Source organism: Rhinoderma darwinii, chromosome 1 (assembly GCF_050947455.1).
Source record: "Rhinoderma darwinii isolate aRhiDar2 chromosome 1, aRhiDar2.hap1, whole genome shotgun sequence".
Taxonomy (NCBI): domain Eukaryota; kingdom Metazoa; phylum Chordata; class Amphibia; order Anura; family Rhinodermatidae; genus Rhinoderma; species Rhinoderma darwinii.
Window position 1 is genome coordinate 441,140,847 of NC_134687.1, and position 22,605 is coordinate 441,163,451.

At 42.1% G+C, this 22,605-nt stretch overlaps 1 protein-coding gene across 4 annotated transcripts in view; it reads right to left on the reverse strand.

Annotated features, from left to right (window-relative positions):
- Positions 1 to 22,605, reverse strand: part of TTC28 (tetratricopeptide repeat domain 28) — a 625,439-nt gene that overhangs the window by 249,037 nt on the left and 353,797 nt on the right. For all 4 annotated transcript variants that reach the window (XM_075830954.1, XM_075830961.1, XM_075830946.1 and 1 more), the window contains one exon: positions 3,231 to 3,738. In XM_075830954.1, the coding sequence (XP_075687069.1) occupies positions 3,231 to 3,738 (508 nt within the window). The remainder of the gene's footprint in view (positions 1 to 3,230; positions 3,739 to 22,605) is intronic.

Below are 22,605 nucleotides of genomic sequence, written 5' to 3' on the forward strand. Positions count from 1 at the left end.
TATATGCAGGACTTTTGAAGGCAGTAGAGCTAGACCACTCATAAATATGCACAGTGGCAACTGCAACATCATAATAATTACCAATTGTCGCACAGCATTGGAATTGAAGAATAGGCAGCGAGTTGTTTAATATTTTCCTCAATTAGAAGACAATTTAACTGAAGTAGCTACTTTCATTAAAATCACGGGTTTGACAGTTCCACCTTAATAATGTGTCCTTTGAATTCACCGAGATTGCTCTCTATCAAGAGCCTCTCATTTCTTATTTCTAGTGTCTGTTTAGTAATAGAAGTCACAGGACGGTATCGAACTTGGCCAAACTAGTGGCTGCTTTAGGCCTGATTCACATGAGCGCTGCGCATCTCAGACAAGAAAAACTGCAGTTTTTCACGTCCGAGGTGCATCCGTGGTCAGCGCTGCGGGACACGATGTCACGCATCCACCATAGTTGAGAGTCTATGGAGGGATGCGTGACGCGTGAAAAGATAGGACATGTCCTATTTTCGCACGGACCCTCCACACGGTCCGTTGAAACAACGGCTGTGTGAACGTCCACATTGAATTACATAGGTCCGTGGGACGGCCGCTGTTTTAACGGCCGTCCCACAGACGTTTAACACGCTCATGTATATAAGGCCTTAATGTGAATCTCTATGTTCTACATTCCCTCTGAGGCTCATCTTCCTCACTGTTTGTATAACAGTTAACTTGTTGGTTTAGTTGCTTATATTTCATGATCATTTTGTTCTTAATTTAACGGAAATGAACGCTCCATGCACTGATTTCTTGGTGATCTTGTGGTGGGCTTGTGCTTATGCCTAGTAGTCAATCTGAACAAGCAGAGCTAAACAACTGGGTTCCCAGGAAAAGGGACGGACACATCATATATTGATAGGCCATCATTGAAAAATCTGGGAAAATCTCTTTAAATTCCTACTAACAATAACCTCCCTAACAGTTCAATATAAGACATACTGTACAGTATTAAACAGTGTTTAAATATGAAAATATGAATTTAATTAAAAAAAGAAAAATTGTACCAAAAATATGATAGAATGTATGATATTCATTCAACCCAAATTATAGAGCAGACGGACACACACAAATACAAAAACACACAGCTTTCCCAAACCCCAATGGAATTAAAAGCAGCCAAATATTCTTGGTCTAAGCAAGCTGAAGGAAACAAAGACTGATATTAATAAAAATCTCTGTGCTACTAATATTCCTAGACACGTTTATTATTACATTTCATGAATACCACAGCATCATTTGATCAATAGCATGTGGCGGAACCAAATAATATGTAGCACACTTGAATTCAATTTATTAGAAGTCTCATTTATAACATGTTTGCTAAGCCCGTGCATAAAAAAAAATAGATGGCGAAAATCAGGTTTCTATATTGTTGCAGATATTCAGGACTCATCCAATTGTGCAAATATAATAATGAAATCTGTAAATGTAATACCGTCTGTAATATATTCTTTGCATGCTTGGTTCTAGTCAGGCAAAGACACAAGCAAAAATCTGGGGTTTCATAATAATAATGATAATCTTCATTATACATAGTCAACATATTTTCATTGTAATTATTCAATAGGGAGCGCTCCAAGGGCATATTTTTTATATTAACCAACACTAGGATATGGTATGGGCAGTTTCCTGGCAACAAGCATAGCAGGAAGTGGGTGACAATGCTTTAAACCGGTGTTGTGTCACACATCGGTCTGGAAAAGTATTTGACATGTGACATGCCATAAACCTTCCAGTACTCAGGATTTCTGAGAAAAAGATGACCACAATGCAGGGGTCAGGATACAAATAATTAGTCTTTCTTTTTATTTGGGGGGCAGAAGTATAGGTGGAACTTGAAGGAGTAATCGATATGTAGGATAGTGTTTTTATATATATATATATATATATATATATATATATATATATATATATATATATATATATATATATATACACCTTTATTTATTTACCACCTACTTGATACTTTGTTGCACCACTTTGTCTATACCCATACATTGTGCTGTAAGTTGAGAGGATGAAATGAATTGCTTCCTGATTCAGGTATCTGTTATATGTTGCACATCTGTTTTCTTGTATGAGTCTGACAGCCTTCCTCCCAGCTAGAGCATCCATGTTTATTGCCACAGACATTATATATATATATATGTGTCAATCTGTGTGTTTGGTGAAACTTTATAAAAATTTATTTTTATTTATTGAGATACAGCTGCTCTGTATTCGGTATACAGAGCAGCTGTATCGTTCACTAAGACCTGAATCCATCAGTCCCGCAGACCTGACGGGTTCATTGTTAACGGGTCCTGCGTATCTCTGACACGCAGGATCCACATGTAATCGATCACATCTAAGTTATGAACTTAAATGTGATAGATTACATGTGAATCCTGCGTGTCAGAGACACACAGGACCCCATTCCACTGAACCCGTCAGTCCCGCGGACCTGACGGGAACAGGATTAATCGAACGATACAGCTGCTCCGCATAGAGAATTTTTAATGAAAACTAATTATAAAGTTGCACCAAACACACTGATTGGCTTTTTATTAAAAAAAAGAATCCCTTTCAAAGGTTTACATAGTCTATAACCTTTACTTTAACAGGTGCCGCTCTGGTACAGTTCACAAGTGCAGTGTTTTTGCCCACTATGTCTTATACTAAACACTCTTGTAGTTGCTGAATGATGTCGCCTTTTTGTACCTCCCAGTGAACGGATGTCAGCTATATCTTTGTAAAAACCACTTTCTATAAAATGTTCTACTGCTCATAGGGTACGTAGTCCTCACCCACCAAGCTTTTCATATGGAAATAGATAGATAAGTAGCACTGTACTTGCTCATTGTGTTTGTTGGATAATTCTTCAGAAAAGGTAGTACATTCAGATTAACATTAAAGCAGGCATTGGTTTGGTCAATTCTGAGACGGTCTTGCGTCTTTAATTACTAAACAGGCAACTACTTGGTGTCCGGAAATGCGCGGCTTTTGTTAGAGAGCAATCTTAATTCTATGAAAATATGGATATTTCCTACAATAGTGGCACTAAAGGAGAACAACAACATTTATACAACATGGACAAGTAAACCTAGCCAGACACAAATCCGCATTGCAAATGAGTCACGTATTTGCCCCATAAAACTTGCAAAGAGAAATGTCCCAGAAAAACACTGTGAATTAAAAATTGGACTGACACTTACCTAAGTTGGAAGAAGCTCTACCCTCCGCTGCACGGTCTTTAAGACTTTCAGCAATGGATAGTTGCTGCTCATGATATTGTTTAGCCCTCTCCAAATCCTGCATGCAGCGTGCAGCATGACCCAAGCCAGCATAGGCACGCATCTCAATGGATTTTTCAGATAATTCCTGCGCAAGTTCGAGAACGTGGTTGTGGTAGGACATTGCCTTGTCAAAGTTTCTCCTGTAATGAAAGGCACTGCCAAGGTTACTATATGCCCGGGCCTCTTCTCTCTTGTTTCCAAGGTCTTTTGCAATCTTTAAATGTTGTTCATGGCAATGAACTGCATTTTCAAAGTCCCCCATTGCAATGTAGACAGCTCCCATGTTCCCCAGTTCTCGTGCCTCAGACAGTTCATCTTTGGATTGTTTAGCCAGGAGAACACATTGCTTGTGGCTAGCCAGTGCATTAGGGTAATCGCCAATGGCAGTGTAGACATGACCCAAACTGCTTAAAGCAGATGATGCTGCCTGTAAAACAAACAAACCAAGTTTTAGTGAATGCAAATAATATATACACAAATAATATATACTTTTTAAAAAGCGTTGAACAGGATAAGAAAAAAGGATCTGTGCTTCTCTCAGAAACAGCGCCACTTTTGTCCATAGGTAGTGTCCGGTATTGCAGCTCACTATCATTTAAGTGAATGGGGCTGAACTGCAATACCAGACAAAGCCCACGCTGTTTCCGGGGGAAAAAGAAACAACCCTTTTTTTTAATCTCATACAACCCCTTTAAAATGACAGATAAAGACATGATTTCACATATTTAGATTAATACTTATAAAGTGCTGCACTTTTTTTTTATCGTAGAACCATTTGTTGTTTATCTCATTGATGAGATGAGGCTTTTAAAATATAATTCAGACTGACAACTTTAAATTTGATCCAGACATTAGAAAACCAAGGCTATCTGTGAAGCACGTAATGGGTAAGTACATTTCTATTACAATTCCAAAACTCTGTTGTTCCAGGTTTGAGGTGCCCCCAAGAAAATATTTTAAAATATAGTTTGGTATTTGTTATTATAAAGAGAACCAACTCTTCCAATAAAGGCCAGAATAGCCGAATAAACAAAATAAAAAAGGCAATTCTTTAATTTATTGCGGACCCCACAGTTAATAGAATAGCTGTCCTGTTATATTCAAGCTCGGCGGAAAACAAAATGATTTTTGCCTTTAAATATAAAAAAACATGCAACACATTGCTCAATGCCGTGGAAATTTCACCTATTATATCTGCCATCCTATAATTGCAGTTTGCCTGATGTTAGGATATAAAGTAATACATTGGACGACTTGCCTGTTCAGTAAGGAATTTAATCTGTAAGATACGGCAGCAATGGTCATAAAAAAGATAAATTTTAGAATAAGATGTCTGGTATGAAAGCTTGGAAGGAGAAGAAGATGATCACTTCTGAGCTTGATTATTATTATTAATAAAAGTATAATATTTCTTCCAGAATTATGTTTTATTATACTCCTAATCCATGGCCCTGTGAAGAGCTTATCTTGCCTTTTTCATGGTTAACAATAAAAATTAAACACTTAAATTAAACTGAAGTAGTTGAAATTATGCATTTTATGTAGCAGCAATGAAGATGTCTCAAGAAAACGAAAGAGAAATTATTAGAACACATAATATTTTCAACATATGAAATAAAGCCCTCTGTGATACCTCCTGTCGGACCTCCCGGTGATTTATACCTCACATAGTAACTATCCATATTTTCCTGTCATGCATCAAATAATATTATCCTGTTATTATATTTATGGATGTACATCTTTTTGAAGGTTGGGTTCAACATGATCATATCGATCATATATTTTATCTTATTTAAATAATGGCACAGTCTCCAAGACCTTAATTAAATTCTTTATAACTACTCTGAATAACATCACTGGAATAAGGGCAATATGTAGGACACGCTCTCCTATGTTTCTAATAGAAAAAAAAATCACTAGGAATACAAAAAATTATTTCCCAAATACTTTGTACTGTTAGAGATGTTACTTTTCTTATGTATGTAAAACTATTTTATGGCAAGAATAAATAATGAAATGCTTTGTAGAATGGTCAACATGAAATATGACAAACAGTCTCTCAATAGTGACAACGGTTGTCAAAAAAAGGGATCAGACATGTGACAAACAAATGTTTCTCAAAACGACTAAGACTAAACGAAGAGGACCTGTCATGTCTCAAAAAAAATACAATTAAAATCATACCTGATCCCAGCGCCGCTTTTTTTTCTCTCTTTAAAGGTTCGCCCGTTGATGCTGGGTGGTGGAGAAAACCCAGTTGTCAATTTATTGATGAACTAGCATATAGGAGGCCGAAACTATTGCAGGGGAACGGACGCCTGTAGTGAGATTTAAAAAACCTGGCACTTGAATCAGTGGAAAAGCAGGAATCCAGATATGGCCGCAATTTAACTTTTTGGGGGACATGATAGGTCCTCAATAAGGGGAGAATCAGTCTTCAATGGGCAATGCAGTCTATTTATTGATAGGGTCTTGGGTCATCCATTAGGGGCTACAGTAGTTTTTATATGTATGGCTAGCAGTAGATAAAAGCTGGACCTATGCCAAGGTAACTGTCAGATGAACAATTGGCCAATAGCCATCTTCTCCATAAGAATGCAGGATTAGCATGGACGAATGTGCATATTATTTCAATACGGAGAGGGGATAAGCATCTGGCTGACCCATATGGCATCACTTATGTCTGATAAAGAGCAGACAGGTTAAAAATTAACCCATCTAACCCTTGCTTCTGCAGTGGTAGACTTTCAGGGACGACAGCTCTTCCCAATACAAACAAGATTGTTGCTGAATGTTTATATTACACAGTTTATTGTATAAGGCCTCATATACACTATCATATTACTTCTCCGTTTTGTAAGGAGCTGTAATAAGACACCCATGGATGTGCATGGGACCCTAGTGTAGCTCCGTTTGTCTCCCATTTCATAAAATTTCAAATTGTGCCATGCCCCGTCGGACACCATGTATATGAAGAATAGATCCGTGCATATGGCACCCGACGGGTTATTTTACAGCAGCACATAGAGTCCCTGCTGCTCCCAACTAAAGAGCATGGAGAAATATTCATGATTAGAGATTACAACAGAATAGCAGCATATATTTCTAAACAATTCACCGAAGGCCATGACAACGGTCATTCGAAAATGACTAAAGCTGTATAGCAATAAAGTACTATTGACATTAGCTATTATTCCACACATCTGCGTACAGCTGATACATTGGCTAGAATTTCCATTTATGAAAGCCATACAGAATCATGGAACAATAAAGCACCCAACATTGTCCTCTTTTATATATTTCCCCTATGCAGAATAAACAATATGCCAGGAAGACACATAGCAGAGTCCTTAGTAGTTAGAAGATACAATAAATTAAAGCGGACTGTATAAAAAACAGCTTGCCGTTTTCCTGTATAAATCCTAGTGTGTTCTGTTTTTGAAAAGTAAGAGATTAATAAACAAACAATCTTTCATTTTAAGAAGAAGCAGTAACAAATTAGCTATAAAAAACAATTTATAGCTAATTAGATACGGAAGTTGGCAAGATACACTACCTTTACCAGCTTCCGAAATTGAAAAACTACACTAGGCTTCCCTAAGGCAATTTAATTACAACATAAAAGCTGACAAATTGTAATGACTTACAGCGCTGTAAAATCAATATTATTTTTGCTTATTTTAGGGTAAAGTGATAGGCTTCTATTTAAATTAAATTATGGCTGAGTAATTTCCAACCTTCCTGAGAGGCTAACACATACCTCTCCATTTACATGTGGGAAAAATCTGTTTAGGTTTTTTGATTTTCAATTTAATTTCACAGCGTTTAGACCTACAGGGACCTTGAGGCATTAACAATGTCCTCTCAAATGATAAATGTTGCTGTTTATCAAAATTAACCTGATATTTCAATCAGTCTACCATCGAAAAGGGCTAGTTCCTTAAGCATTGACTTACAACTGTCTTACAATACTGTTAACCATAGGCAAAATGTATTTGGGGTACATTAAGAATATTTCATGAAAGTGTTTAAAATAAAAATAAAATGAATTAGAATACATTTTTACAAATTTTTGTCTATTTCTTCAACAGCATTTGGTCAGAAATTTGGGTCTCTAAAGATGGTAATGAAGACCACTCTTAATATTACTGTTGCACATTTTTACATTAGTTTCTATCTTTTTCTATACATTCCTTTACAGCAAATTACTCCACATACGAAAATAGAAAACAGTAAGGCGTATAAAATGCAATTCTATCGTCCTATGATTTTCTGAAAATCAAGGCTGGAAATGAATTGATTCTCAGCCCCTCCACTTTTTGTCTATACTAGATTCATGACTTGGTTCCCTTTCGTTTTATTAGCATTTATGTTAAAGTAAACTTGTTACATATTCTTTTCCATAATTCAGTAGTCAATATATAAAACTTTGCAAAATATCTTATTAGGGGATATAACATCATCCTCCCTTTCCAGCAGCGTATAGTTCCCCTTTTACCCCTTTCTGTAAATGTTCAGAAACCTCCTCACAAACCAAAAATGTGCCTAGTGTAAAACAGTAAATACTAGACACAGAGGAGGGGGAAGCGGCAGCAGTAGTTCTCCTTCAATTTTCTGTGACACTTAGGGCTTACTCACGTGCGTCGCACGGACCTATGTTAGTCAATGGGGCCGTTCAGACAGTCTGTGATTTTCACGCAGCGTATGTCCACTGCATAAAACTCATGACATGTCCTGCACTTGGCCGTGTTTCGCACTGCACGCACCCATTGAAGTCAATGGGTGCGTGCAAATCGCGCTCGACACACGGAAGCACTTCCGGGTGCCGCGCGTGATTCGCGCAACACAAGTAAAATGAATAACTGAAAACAGAAAAGCACCACGTGCTTTTCTGTTTGTAAATATAAAAACAGAGTGTCAATGATGACGGCTGTGCCAAAATCACGCAGCCGCGCACCATATGCTGATGACACAGACTTTTTGCGCACGCAAAACAACACTTTTTTTGCGCGCGCAAAATGGATACGCTCGTGTGAATCCGGCCTTATGCTGTGAGAGGGAATGGGGTAAGAAATCTGCAGCAAATCTGCACTGTGGGAACCCAGCCTTAAAAAAATGCATGAAATAGTGCAGAATTTCTGCGGCAGATCAGTTGCTAGTTGATGCGGAAATGCTGCGGAAATTTTCTGCAGCAAATCCGTTACTTGTGGACAAGCCCTTGTAGAGAGAAAATGTACATTTATAGAAACGAATCAGGGGGGAGGAAAAGACTTAGGCTGGGTTCACATTACCTATTTTCAGACGTAAACGAATGTTTCTACATTTGGGAGCATCATGTTATGTTTCAGCTTTTTAATGTGAATTTATGAAGCAGTACAAGTGTGTACCTGAAAAGTTATTCCAAAATAATCTTTATAAATACCTGAAGTTTCCAGCTCTGCTGCCTTTGCTGTATGCCCATACAACGCAGCAGAAATACATAAACAAAGGAATTGCATATTTTCATTACAGACTAAAAGCAAAGTGCGGCAAAATTGTCTCAACACAATAAAAAAATGTATAGCACAGACTAACGTTATTTGTATTGTATTAACCCTTTAGTGACCACCAATACGCCCTTTTCATGGCGGTCACTAAGGGGCTTCAGGCTAGGCCGCCGCCTTTTCATGGCGGTCAAGTTTAAATCCTACATGGGTGTCCAGTGCAGGCTGGAACGGGTGCTCGGCTGTCTGATGACAGCCGGGCTCCTGCTCCAACGGTATTGATCGAAGTTTAGTTAGATCACGGCCATTTAACCCTTTAAATGCTGCAGTCAGTAGCGACCGCAACATTTTAGTTGTTTACAGGCCCCAGGCCTGCCCTGGCTATATGCCTATTAGGCCGTGCCAGAGGCAAGTCCTAATAGATTGCCTGTCCGTTTTACACTGACAGGCAATAATGCTTTATTCTAAGTATACCAAAGTATCATATCTGAGATCTAAAGATCGCATGTTGAAGTCCCCTAGTGGGACTAAAAAAATTGGTAATTCATGTTAAATAAAAATTATTAATAAAGATTACAGTAAAAAAAATATTAAATAAAAAAACAAAAGAAATAAAAGCACACATATATGGTATCGCCGTGACCGTAATGACCCAAACAATAAAGTTAACATGTAATTTAAACTGCAAGATGAACGACGCAAAATAAAACCACAAAAAACAATGACGAAATTGCAATTTTTTTCCATTGCCCCGAAAAAAAGACCTAATAAAATGTAATCAATAAGTCCCATGTACCCCAAAAAATACCTATGAAAACTACATATTGTCCCGCAAAAACCAATACCACATATCACTACATTGATGGAAAAATAAAAAAAGTTATGGAAAGGTACGATGCAAAAACAAATAATTTTAGTTCAAAAGAGTGTTTATTGTGCTAAAGTCGTAAAACATAAAAACATATACATGTGTAATATCATCGTAATCGTACCGACCCATAGAATAAAGGTAACATTTTAGTTACGGTGAACGGCGTGAATTATAAAATGCATAGAATGGTGGCATTTCAGGTTTTTGTCTATTCCCCTCCCAAAAAAAGTTAATAACAGTTAATCAAAAAATTATATGTACCCCAAAATGGTGGCATTAAAAAGTACAACTAATCCCGCAAAAAACAAGTCCTCATACAGCTATGTCAGAGGAAAAATAAAAAAAAGTTAAAGTTCTTTGAATACGACTAAAGAAAAACAAAAAAAATTGCTTGGTCATTGGGGCATAAAATAGGCTGCACGAAATAAAATAGGCTGGTCACGAAGGGGTTAAATCAACTCACCTGTAGTTACCACAGGTTAACATTGAGCAATTTCTCCAGATATTAAGCCTTTGGCGTCGCGGCCAATTTTTGTTTTTTAATTTTCCTTTTTTTTCTTCCCCCGCCTTCCGAAGCCATAACTTTTTTTATTTTACAGTTGACAGTGGTATTAGGGCTTGTTATCTAGGAAGTATCTGTTACAAGTATCTGGAATGTTGCCACTGTTTATATACATCTGCTTTTTTGCATTCACAGTATTGTATGATGTATGATCCCTGTTTGGTCCCGTGATGAACTTGCATTCAGTTAGGGAAAACAATTAGACTAGACAGGCACAAATGGGAGGACAGAATACAGCCCAAAAATGGGTACCCCAATCCCCAACACGTTTTTTTGACACCTGCTTTGTCTAGACCTCTGGACGAAGCAAGTGAACAAAAGACCCTCTTTTGGTCTGTATTATGTCCTTTTTTTTGTGCCTGTCTAGTCTAATTGCTTTCCCTAACTCGACACTTGTCAATATAGAGCTGCTACATTCATTGTTCAGGCACTTGCACTTCGCTGTATTTACCTATGCATTTTTTTCTATAGGTGGCTTTTAGTATTTACCTGTGATGGCAGGAAGGAGGTGAAGGGAAAGTGAGCCCTAATCTACCCACCGCCCTGTCCCTGCCTACTTGCAACGACCCGCCCTAGGCGACGAGGTACAACTGGGCGGCGGTCCCTACGCTGTCTAAGTGCACAGGAAAACAAACAGGGAACACGCAAGGGAAGGGGCAGTAGCCACGGAACGCCACGAGGAAACGGAGCGGCGAACGAACAGTCAGGACCAGGACGAAGTGAGTAACCCGAGCGGGCACGGAGACAGAAGCAAGCCAGGGGCAAAGCAAAGCAAAGCAAGTCAAGTCAAGGAGAACTGCAGCAAGGCAGAAGCACGGCAGAAGCACGGCAGAAGCAGGCTGGAGCAAGCAGCAGTGGGGCCAGGAATCCAAAAGAATAACAAGCAATGAGGAAGAGAAAACTGCAGGTATAAATGGACAGGGGGCGGAGCTAACTCTGACTGACCAGGCCGCGATAGGCTCTCCCACTCCTGAGCCTGCCACCCTGATTGGTGGGAGCCGGTGTCAGTCTAAGAGGTCTGGCCTCAGGTGTCGACTGATTAACCCTGGGAGTCTCCACAGACGTAGTGCCTGGCAGATCCTTTACAGTACTCCCCCTTTTATGAGGGGCCACCGGACCCTTACTAAGAGGACCCGGTTTAGTGGGGAAGAGAAGGTGGAACCTCCTGACCAATACCCCAGCGTGAACATCTCGAGCAGGTACCCAAGTCCTCTCCTCCGGCCCGTATCCTCTCCAATGGACCAGGTACTGGAGGGAGCCCTGGATCATCCTACTGTCCACAATCTTGGCCACCTCGAATTCCACCCCCTCAGGGGTGAGAACGGGAACAGGAGGTTTCCTAGAGGGGGACCAGGACGGGGAGCAGCGTTTAAGGAGGGAAGCATGAAAGACGTCGTGTATGCGGAAGGATGGGGGCAGCTCCAGACGGAAGGATACAGGGTTGAGGACTTCAATGACCTTATAAGGCCCAATAAATCGGGGAGCAAACTTCCTGGACGGGACCTTAAGGCGCAAGTTCCTGGACGACAACCAGACCAAATCCCCGACGACAAACCGGGGGTTAGCAGAACGTCTACTATCCGCCTGAATCTTTTGTGCGCTCTGGGACGCCTCTAGGTTCTTCTGAACCTGGGCCCAGACAGTGCACAGTTCCCGATGAACCTCCTCTGCCTCAGGATTATTGGAACAACCAGGGGAGACGGAGGAGAACCTTGGGTTAAACCCGAAATTACAGAAAAACGGGGAGACCCCTGACGAGTTACTGACCCGGTTATTCAGGGAAAATTCAGCAAGGGGAAGGAATGAGACCCAATCGAATTGACAGTCAGAGATGAAACACCTTAAATATTGTTCCAGGGATTGGTTGGTCCTTTCCGTTTGGCCGTTAGTTTCGGGATGGAAGGCGGAGGAGAAGGACAGATCAATCTCCAACTTTTTACAAAAGGCTCTCCAAAATAAGGAAACAAATTGTACCCCTCTGTCCGAAACGATATTGACTGGGGCCCCATGGAGACGCAGGATGTGTTTCACAAACAAAGAAGCTAACGTCTTGGCGTTAGGTAGCTTCTTAAGGGGCACAAAGTGGCACATCTTGCTGAAGCGGTCGACTACCACCCACACCACCGACTTGCCCTGAGATGGAGGCAAATCGGTGATAAAATCCATGGAGATATGGGTCCAAGGTCTCTGGGGAATGGGCAAGGGACGTAGTAGGCCCGCAGGTCGGGACCTAGGGGTTTTGGACCTAGCGCAAACCTCACAAGCGGCGACGTAAGCCCTAACATCTTTAGGCAACCCAGGCCACCAATAGTTTCTGGTAATGAGGTGTTTGGTGCCCAAGATGCCAGGATGACCAGATAGAACGGAGTCATGGTTTTCCCTGAGTACCCTCAGCCGGTATTGCAGGGGAACAAACAGTTTGTCCCCAGGGACGTTCCCGGGAGCTGCACCCTGATCAGCCGCGATATCAGAAGCTAAATCAGAATCCGTGGCAGAGACGATTATACCAGGGGGTAAAATACAAGCGGGATCCTTCTCGGAAGGAGGATTGGCCATGAAACTACGTGACAGAGCATCAGCCTTAATATTCTTGGACCCAGCCCTATAGGTAACCAAGAAATTAAATCTGGTAAAGAATAGTGCCCACCGAGCTTGTCTAGGATTAAGCCTCCGGGCCGATTCTAGGAAAACCAGATTCTTGTGATCCGTAAGGACCGTTACCTGGTGTCTGGCCCCCTCCAGGAAGTGCCGCCACTCCTCAAAAGCCCATTTAATGGCTAGAAGTTCGCGGTTGCCAATATCATAGTTACTCTCCGTGGGCGAAAACTTCCTAGAGAAGTAAGCACAGGGGCGGAGATGGGTGAGGGAGCTGGTACCCTGGGACAAGACGGCCCCCACTCCCACCTCGGAAGCGTCAACCTCCACAATAAATGGCTCCTCTTGGTTGGGCTGAATCAGCACGGGGGCCGAGATAAAGCACTTCTTGAGAGTCTCAAAGGCCTGGACGGCCTCAGGGGGCCAATGGAGGACATCAGCACCCTTGCGGGTAAGGTCCGTAAGAGGCTTAGCGACGACCGAGAAGTTGGCAATAAATCTCCTGTAATAGTTGGCGAACCCTAAAAAACACTGTAACGCCTTAAGGGAGGCAGGTTGGACCCATTCCGCCACAGCTTGAACCTTGGCAGGGTCCATGCGGAATTCATGAGGAGTGAGGATTTGCCCTAAAAATGGTATCTCCTGTACCCCAAAGACACATTTTTCAGTCTTAGCAAACAGATTATTCTCCCGAAGGACCTGGAGCACCTTCCTGACATGCTCCACGTGAGAGGACCAGTCCTTGGAAAACACCAGTATGTCATCAAGGTACACAACAAGAAAATTACCCAGGTACTCTCTCAGGATTTCATTAATAAAATTCTGGAAGACAGCAGGGGCGTTACACAACCCAAAGGGCATGACCAGGTATTCGAAATGACCCTCGGGTGTGTTGAACGCAGTTTTCCACTCATCCCCCTCTTTGATGCGGATAAGGTTATATGCCCCCCGTAGATCGAACTTAGAAAACCATTGGGCTCCCTGAACCTGATTAAAAAGATCCGGAATCAAAGGAAGTGGGTACTGGTTCCTTACAGTGACCTTATTCAGGTTACGATAATCAATGCACGGCCTAAGACCACCATCCTTCTTCCCCACGAAGAAGAAGCCAGCACCTACAGGAGAAGTCGAGGGGCGAATGAAACCCTTGGCCAGGCATTCCTGGATATACACCCTCATGGCTTCACGTTCAGGACATGAAAGATTAAATATCCTACCTTTAGGAAGCTTGGCACCAGGCACCAAATCGATAGCGCAATCGTAATCTCTATGGGGGGGCAACACCTCGGAGGCCTCCTTAGAAAACACATCGGCGAAGTCCTGAACGAACTCAGGAAGCGTGTTTACCTCCTCCCGGGGAGAAATAGAGTTAACAGAAAGACATGACATAAGACATTCATTACCCCATTTGGTGAGATCCCCAGTATTCCAATCAAACGTGGGATTATGCAACTGCAACCAGGGAAGGCCTAAAACCAGATCAGACGATAATCCCTGCATTACCAGTACAGAGCACTGCTCCAAATGCATGGAGCCAACCAGGAGTTCAAAAACAGGAGTATGCTGAGTAAAATAACCATTAGCAAGGGGAGTAGAGTCGATTCCTACTACAGGGATAGGATAAGGTAAATCAATACAAGGCATCTTTAGAGACATAGCAAATTCCACAGACATGATATTAGCAGATGAGCCAGAATCCACGAAAGCACTGCCCGTGGCAGACCGGCCAGCAAACAAGACCTGAAAGGGAAGCAAAATTTTATTGCGTTTCACATTAACGGGAAATACCTGTGCGCCCAAGTGACCTCCCCGATGATCACTTAGGCGCGGAAGTTTTCCGGCTTCTTATTCTTGCGCCTGGGACAGGTGTTCAGTAGATGCTTGTCGTCCCCACAGTAGAAGCAGAGACCGTTCATTCTGCGAAACTCCCTACGTTGTCGAGGGGACATGGAGGCCCCGAGTTGCATAGGTACCTCCGAGTCCTCCGTGGAGGGGCGAGGAGGCGGGACCTCGGGGGGGATCGCAGAAAAGTCAGAGGGGAGCACACTGAAGCGTTCTAGCTGACGTTCCCTGAGACGTCGGTCAAGTCGTACTGCTAGGGCCATAACCTGGTCAAGAGAGTCAGACGAGGGGTAGCTAACCAGCAGATCCTTCAGGGCGTCAGATAATCCTAACCTAAACTGGCACCTTAGGGCCGGATCGTTCCACTGAGAGGCTACGCACCACTTCCTAAAATCAGAACAGTATTCCTCAACCGGTCTCCTACCCTGACGTAAGGTCACCAACTGACTCTCGGCTAAAGCAGTCCTGTCAGTCTCGTCGTAAATGAGTCCGAGGGCAGAGAAAAAACGATCAACAGAGGAAAGTTCAGGGGCGTCAGGAGCCAAGGAGAAGGCCCACTCTTGGGGCCCTTCCTGGAGTCGGGATATGATGATACCCACCCGCTGGTTCTCGGAACCTGAGGAGTGGGGCTTAAGGCGGAAATATAGTCTGCAACTCTCCCGGAAGGAGAGAAACGTCTTACGGTCCCCTGAAAACCGGTCAGGTAACTTGAGGTCGGGTTCTAGAGGTGAGGTGGTGCGCCCAACCCTTTGGGCCAGGGCCTGGACCTGTAGGGAGAGGCCCTGCATCTGCTGGGTCAGGGTCTCAAGGGGGTCCATGATAGCGACAGCGTAGGAGAAATGGTAGACTAGGTAAGGGCTTGTTATTCTGTGATGGCAGGAAGGAGGTGAAGGGAAAGTGAGCCCTAATCTACCCACCGCCCTGTCCCTGCCTACTTGCAACGACCCGCCCTAGGCGACGAGGTACAACTGGGCGGCGGTCCCTACGCTGTCTAAGTGCACAGGAAAACAAACAGGGAACACGCAAGGGAAGGGGCAGTAGCCACGGAACGCCACGAGGAAACGGAGCGGCGAACGAACAGTCAGGACCAGGACGAAGTGAGTAACCCGAGCGGGCACGGAGACAGAAGCAAGCCAGGGGCAAAGCAAAGCAAAGCAAGTCAAGTCAAGGAGAACTGCAGCAAGGCAGAAGCACGGCAGAAGCACGGCAGAAGCAGGCTGGAGCAAGCAGCAGTGGGGCCAGGAATCCAAAAGAATAACAAGCAATGAGGAAGAGAAAACTGCAGGTATAAATGGACAGGGGGCGGAGCTAACTCTGACTGACCAGGCCGCGATAGGCTCTCCCACTCCTGAGCCTGCCACCCTGATTGGTGGGAGCCGGTGTCAGTCTAAGAGGTCTGGCCTCAGGTGTCGACTGATTAACCCTGGGAGTCTCCACAGACGTAGTGCCTGGCAGATCCTTTACATTACCTGTGGGGATCCCTGAATCATGGGTTTGTCGTTCCATTTTATATTCTGTATTTTATTTTGTATCTAATAAAGATGTTGTATTTTGCATTATACTAGTGATCCTGCCTGTGTTTTGTGAAAGGAGTATTATTAAAAACGATATTCAGCAGGTTTTAAATTTTTTTTAGTCCCCTTAGGGTACTTGAACAAGGGATTGTTTGATCACTGCTACAATACCCTGTAATACCTATGCATGGCCGTGACAGTGACATCAGGGGCTCCTCCTGGACCAGAATCCCCGGCTAGAGCGTTGCTGACGCTCTGGCTGGGGATTCCTCTCCTGGAGGAGCCCTTGACATCACTGTCCACTGTGGACAACACTCTGGCTGGGGATTCCACTCCTAGAGGTGGCCCCAATGGAGCAATCTATAAGGGGGTGTGTAACTATCTATAGGGTGTGTGTGTGTGTGTGTGTGTGTGTGTCACTATCTATAGGGGGTGTGTGACACTATCTATAGGGTGTGTGTGTGTGTCACTATCGATAGGAGTGTGTTTGTGACACTATCTATAGGCTGTGTGTGGCACTAACTGTAGGGGGGCTTGTGTGTCACTATCTATAGGGATGCGTCTGTGCCACTAATTATAGGGTGTGTGTGTGTGTGTGTGCGTGGCACGATCTATAGGGTGTGTGTGGCACTATCTATAGGGGGTGGCACTATCTACAAGGGGATGTATGTGGCACTATCTACAAGGGGTTGTGTGTGGCACTATCTACAAGGGGGTGTTTGTGGTACTATCTACAAGGGTGTGTGTGCAGCACTATCTACAAGGGGCTGTGGGGCATTATCTACAGAGGGCACTGTGGCACCATCTACAGAGGGCACTGTGGCACCATCTACAGAGGGCACTGTGGGACCATCTACAGAGGGCACTGTGGGACTATCTACAGAGGGCATTGTGGCATTGTCTACGGGGGTTGTGTGGCATTATCTACAGAGGGCACTGTGGCATTATTTAGTGGGGGTGTGGCACTATCTACAGAGAGCACTGTGGCACTATCTAAAAAGGGGCTATGTGGCACCATCTACAGGTGGGCTTTATCTACAGGGGGGCTGTGCGGCTCTATCTACAACGGGTGTGGCACCAGGTTTATGCTGCTCTATCTGCCTCAGGCAGGGCCTAATAGGAGCACAAAGATGGCATGACTTGACAAACATTGTCATGTAGCGCGAGTGCAATAGGAAAACAGAGGAGCCCCCTCTTTAACAGCTTATATGCACTGGACATTTAGTGTTTCCTCGGCATCTAAGTGGTCAAATGGCCTGGATTGGAGTCATCTATGATTCCATCCATTACACTGAAATATCGACTGTATATACAGCCGACAATTGTTTAGTATATGGTGTGCCCAACCCATGAAAAGGACCATTAAATTAGAGCATATAAAGTTGTTTGGAAAAAAAAACACTAAATGAACACCTAAAGATCACATTGAGGGCTATTAGTATTATATATATATATATATATATATATATATATATACATATATATATATATATATATATATATGTATGTATACACTACTAGTATATACTAGTCCTCCTTAATGAATTAGAATATCATCAAAAAGTTAATTTATTTCAGTAATTCAATTCAAAAAGTGAAACTCATATATTCTATAGATCCATTACACACAGAGTGATCTATTTCCAGCATTTTTTTCTTTTAATGTTGATGATTATGGCTAACAGTTAATGAAAACCCAAAATTTAGTGGCTCAGCATACTAGAATATTATATAAGCCCAATTTCAAAAATTATTTTTAATACCGAAATGTTGGCCTACTGAAAAGTATGTACAGTATATGCCCTCAATACTTGGTCGGGGCTCCTTTTGCATTAATTACTGCATCAATGCGGCGAGGCATGGGGGTGATCAGCCTGTGGCACTGCTGAGGTGTTACGGAAGCCCAGGTTGCTTTGATAACGGCCTTCAGATTATCTGCATTGTTGGGTCTGGTGTCTCATCTTCCTCTTGACAATACCCCTATAGATTCTCTATGGGGTTTAGGTCAGGCGAGTTTGCTGACCAATCAAGCAGAGTGATACTATGGTTATTAAACCAGGTATTGGTACTTTTAGCAGTGTGGGCAGGTGCCAAGTCCTGCTGGAAAATGAAATCAGCATCTCCATAAAGCTTGTCAGCAGAGGGAAGCATGAAGTGCTCTAAAATGTCCTGGTAGACGGCTGTGTTGACTCTGGACTTGATATAACACCTCCACACTTTTATGCCCCCCATTGATTTCAAAGGGATGTCAGAGGCGGAACCGCGGCATGTCCTTTTTTTCCCCCGCAAGCGGCTAAATGTTGCCCGTGAAAAAAAACGCCTCTGTGTTTGGGAGGTGATTTCGAAAGTTTTTTTGCATTAATTCCGACGTGGTTTCCATGTCAAAATGAACACAAAAAATTAAATGTGTACTGACCCTAATCGTTTGTAGGTTTTTTCGCATTGAATGTGGGATGGAATTCCAGTAGACAGGGGAGGCATTGGAGAAGTTTTGTATGTATGGGAGGAGGCAATTTGAAGAGTAGAGAGGAGTTTGGCGGTGGAAGAGCAGAGGTTGTGTGTGGGGTGGTATGAAGAATACCACAAAGGCTAATGAACATATATGACCGTAGCAGATTGACTAGAAACTGGACATTTTTTCTTACAGATGCCCTAATTTAAAGGGGCTTGTCTTCGTGATAATTATGCTGAAATGTTGGAACCATCAGTTGACAATGGCACAGAAACTAAACCAGCTGTGTCACTGGTGGATGTTTTTGGTAAAGTAACCAGATGATGACCATCTTTCACTCTCGTCAATATGTAAAGTGTGTTGATCCCACTAACAGTCTCTAAAGAGGCTACAAGTGACCTATTGACCTATACACGTAGTCAAAGCCTTGTTGCCTTCTACAATACCGAATTTCACATGCCATCACCTAAACCCAGACCTTGTATTTTTATCATTATTTTAATAAATCCCATAAAATAACCATAGCGCTATAGAATCAAATAAAGCACTTCATTGTATTTGAGTAAATGGAAATAAACAAGGTTCATTCTAAAAAATACTGGTGCTAGAAGAGCTCTGTAACTTAAAACCAAGTATACCTGCTGACAAGATACAGTTCTCTTGGAAGACTAGAGAGGATTAGTGAATTCTTCTTCTATAAAAAGGAAAGGGGTTATGGATTTAGAAGAGGCATCACACGTATTAAAGGATTTCTGTGTCTTCAAGCACAAAATGGAAAGTATATAGCATGAAATTATTTATAACTAGTGATTGTGTAAATCAAATACATTATGTACATTTAATTTATATTCCTTCTACATACTGGCAAGGATTAAGTGTTACTGTAATGCATTTCATAACAGGCACGCTGTCAAAACTTTTATCATTTCTAATAAAATATTAACTTGGTTTTACATAACAAATACAAAAACTTGCACTTATATTTAAAAGCAAAGCAGCAATTTCAATTAACAATGTATGGTCTACATCATGCCTTCAAATATGATCTTTTCAACATATATAGAAGAGACTTTTAAAATGTACTTCCCAATGGATGCTGCCAAGGATATAGGGAATAGTAACTTTTTGGGCAGTATTCTTGCACTATATATTATGAAAAAAAAGCATTTCTCATACTTACTGTAATGATGGGGGTAGGGAAACAGACAAGTGAGCCCTAATCTACCCGCCACGCAGTCCCTGCCTACTTGCAACGACCCGCCCTAGGCGATGGGGTACAACTGGGTGACGGTCCCTACGCTCAGTAAGTGCACGACAGACAAACAGACAAGGGTACACAAAGCTAAGGGAAATGGGGCAGTTGCCCACGGCAACACCGTGAGCAACAAGAGTGGTGAACGAGCCGAGTCAAACCAGGAGTGTACGAGGTATCAAACGCAGAGCAGGAAAGTAGTGAACAAGCCGAGTCAAACCAGGAGTGTACGAGGTACCAAACGCAGAGCAGGAGAGTAGTCAGTAAGCCAGGGTCAGTATGAAGCAGGGTCAAATAGTTCAGAAGCTACAGCAGGGCCAGGAAACCAAACGAGAAGAATCACAAGCAAGGAGGAACAGGAAAGGCAGATATAAGTAGACAGAGGGCGGGAGATAGCTCCGTCTGGCCAGGCTGTGATAGGCTCTCCCACTCCTAAGCCTGCCATCCTGAGTGGTGGAAGATGGAGTCAGTCTCACAGACATAGAAGCAGGTGCAGACTGATTACCTATGGGCGTTGACACAGAAGCTGTGCCTGGCAGATCCTTTACACTTACCACAGTCGAGTGTTATAATGGTGATATTGTACCTGAGAGATAAAACACAATCACCTATTCCAATGCATATTCCTTAAAGGAGCTGTTTGATTTAGAGAACCCATTTTGAAATATCTTATTAGGTTTCCCCTTTCAGGACCCTCATCTAAGCGACAAAGAGCATCTCTTGTTCTGGAGGACCCAGGTCAGTCCATCGATTTAATTGGGAACTTTGTAATGCTCCATTTCCACTGCAGTGGCACAAGAGAGGGGCGGGGGAGTCAATTATATATTTTCTGCTGGGTTCCCTGACAGTTTATAGCTGATTGACTGAAGTGAGTTTTACACTGGGCGATTATTGGGCAGACCTTCATAGAACGCTCGTTGCCGATAATTGCCCTCTGTAAACAGCGCAGCGATCAGCAGATGAATGCGCAAACACTCGATCATCTGCTGATCGTATCGTTTTAAAAAATGTAACTTATCGTTGTCGGCAGCACATCTTCCTGTGTAAACAGGGAGACGCACTATCGACATGATAATAACGTATGAGGACGAGCGATAGAAGTAACCACCGCTTGTCCCCATCCATAGCTCCATGTGACAGGACCAAACGAGCGCCGATCAACGATGCCTCGTTGATCGGCGCTCGCTGCACCGGCCAATTATCGGCTGGTGTAATAAAGCCTTTACTTTCAGCAGCGGACCTTCATGTGAACGGCTTATCATCAGGGGAAGCTTTTTACAAAAAGAGACGGTCCAAATCTGACAACTCCTTTAACTCTTTTTAGGGGAGTAGAACTTTTTTTTATAAAAAATATATGTGGCCTGAAATTAGGACTTCCGTATAAAGGCCGAGTACCTTTATACCGATTCCCAATCTGTGAGTTGACTTCTAATATTCTTAATAATTTTAAGTAGGGGTATATTATTCCTGATAACAAATATTTAAACTGCTACAGGACCTCTATTTGAAGAGGAAGAAGGAGCTTCATGTCAAATATAGATTAAATAACATGAATTTTTCTTCAAAATGAGGTCTGCAGCAGCTGAGGTGTTTGTCACATGGCTAGACACAATATGAACACAATGCATTGCAGACACAATGTACCGTACAATGCCAGCAGGTCAAAAAGGCCCTCTAAAGCATCCACATTGCCCCCCTAGTTCCATCCACAATACCGCTATTGTATTCCCCTAATACTGTCCTCCTGCAGGAGCAATTTTTAACAGATCACTTTTGACAATATAGAGATTAATGCTGCCCATGTAGTGTCGGCCATCCTTGTCAAGTTCTGATGTAGAATGTGGCGACAATAAAAATATCATTTACATACACCAATGGAAAAGATCTAATTATTATTATTATTATATAATAATATTATGTAATCATCTCTGTTAGTTGTAGAACGTTCAGTTATTATTTTGTGAATCTACTCATACACCTTTAAAATGTCATGTTCTAGTAAAAAGTTCTGATGTAACTTTTCCTTTTCTTCACTCTCCTTTATTTGTACTGTTGTGAACTTACAGAGAATTCCCATTTCTATTTATACAGCACATTTGCATGAAATGTACGGTAATTTACAGGATGAGATCACATTATATACGTCAGTTGGACATCTACATGTTACTCTCAAATGACTCTTCAAATTGATATTCTAAATAGCTTTCTACAGCAATACATCATCTGATGTATGGATCATCCAGAAATATGTGATTCACCATAAGATTGTGATTATTAGAGCAAAAAATCTGGAAAACATGCAGGAAAATTTCCAAATGAGTCTGTCAGAAACTGCTAAGAGCATATATTTCAGCTCCAGTTGGTCTGTATTTTAGTGGAAAAAAAATTATGCCATAATAATCAGTGCAACCCATGAATAATTCATGAGAACAATTTGGTTAACCTCTGTGTCAATGGAGACAGCAATTAAACCTGGAATGTGTGAAGTGAAGAAATGTATGCATGTAGCTTTAAATAGAACATGCTAACCTAAATTAATTGCAATTATTACAATGCAGCAGCGAAATAATCTAAATATCTCCATCAATTAATTTATCAAATCATTGTAATTACAACCAGAAAACGCCTCTACTAGATTATATCTATTTTGGATTATGCTGAATTGTTTGTGCATCCTGATACCTCTATGAATTCAGATAATACAACCAGCACTCCTATTTAAA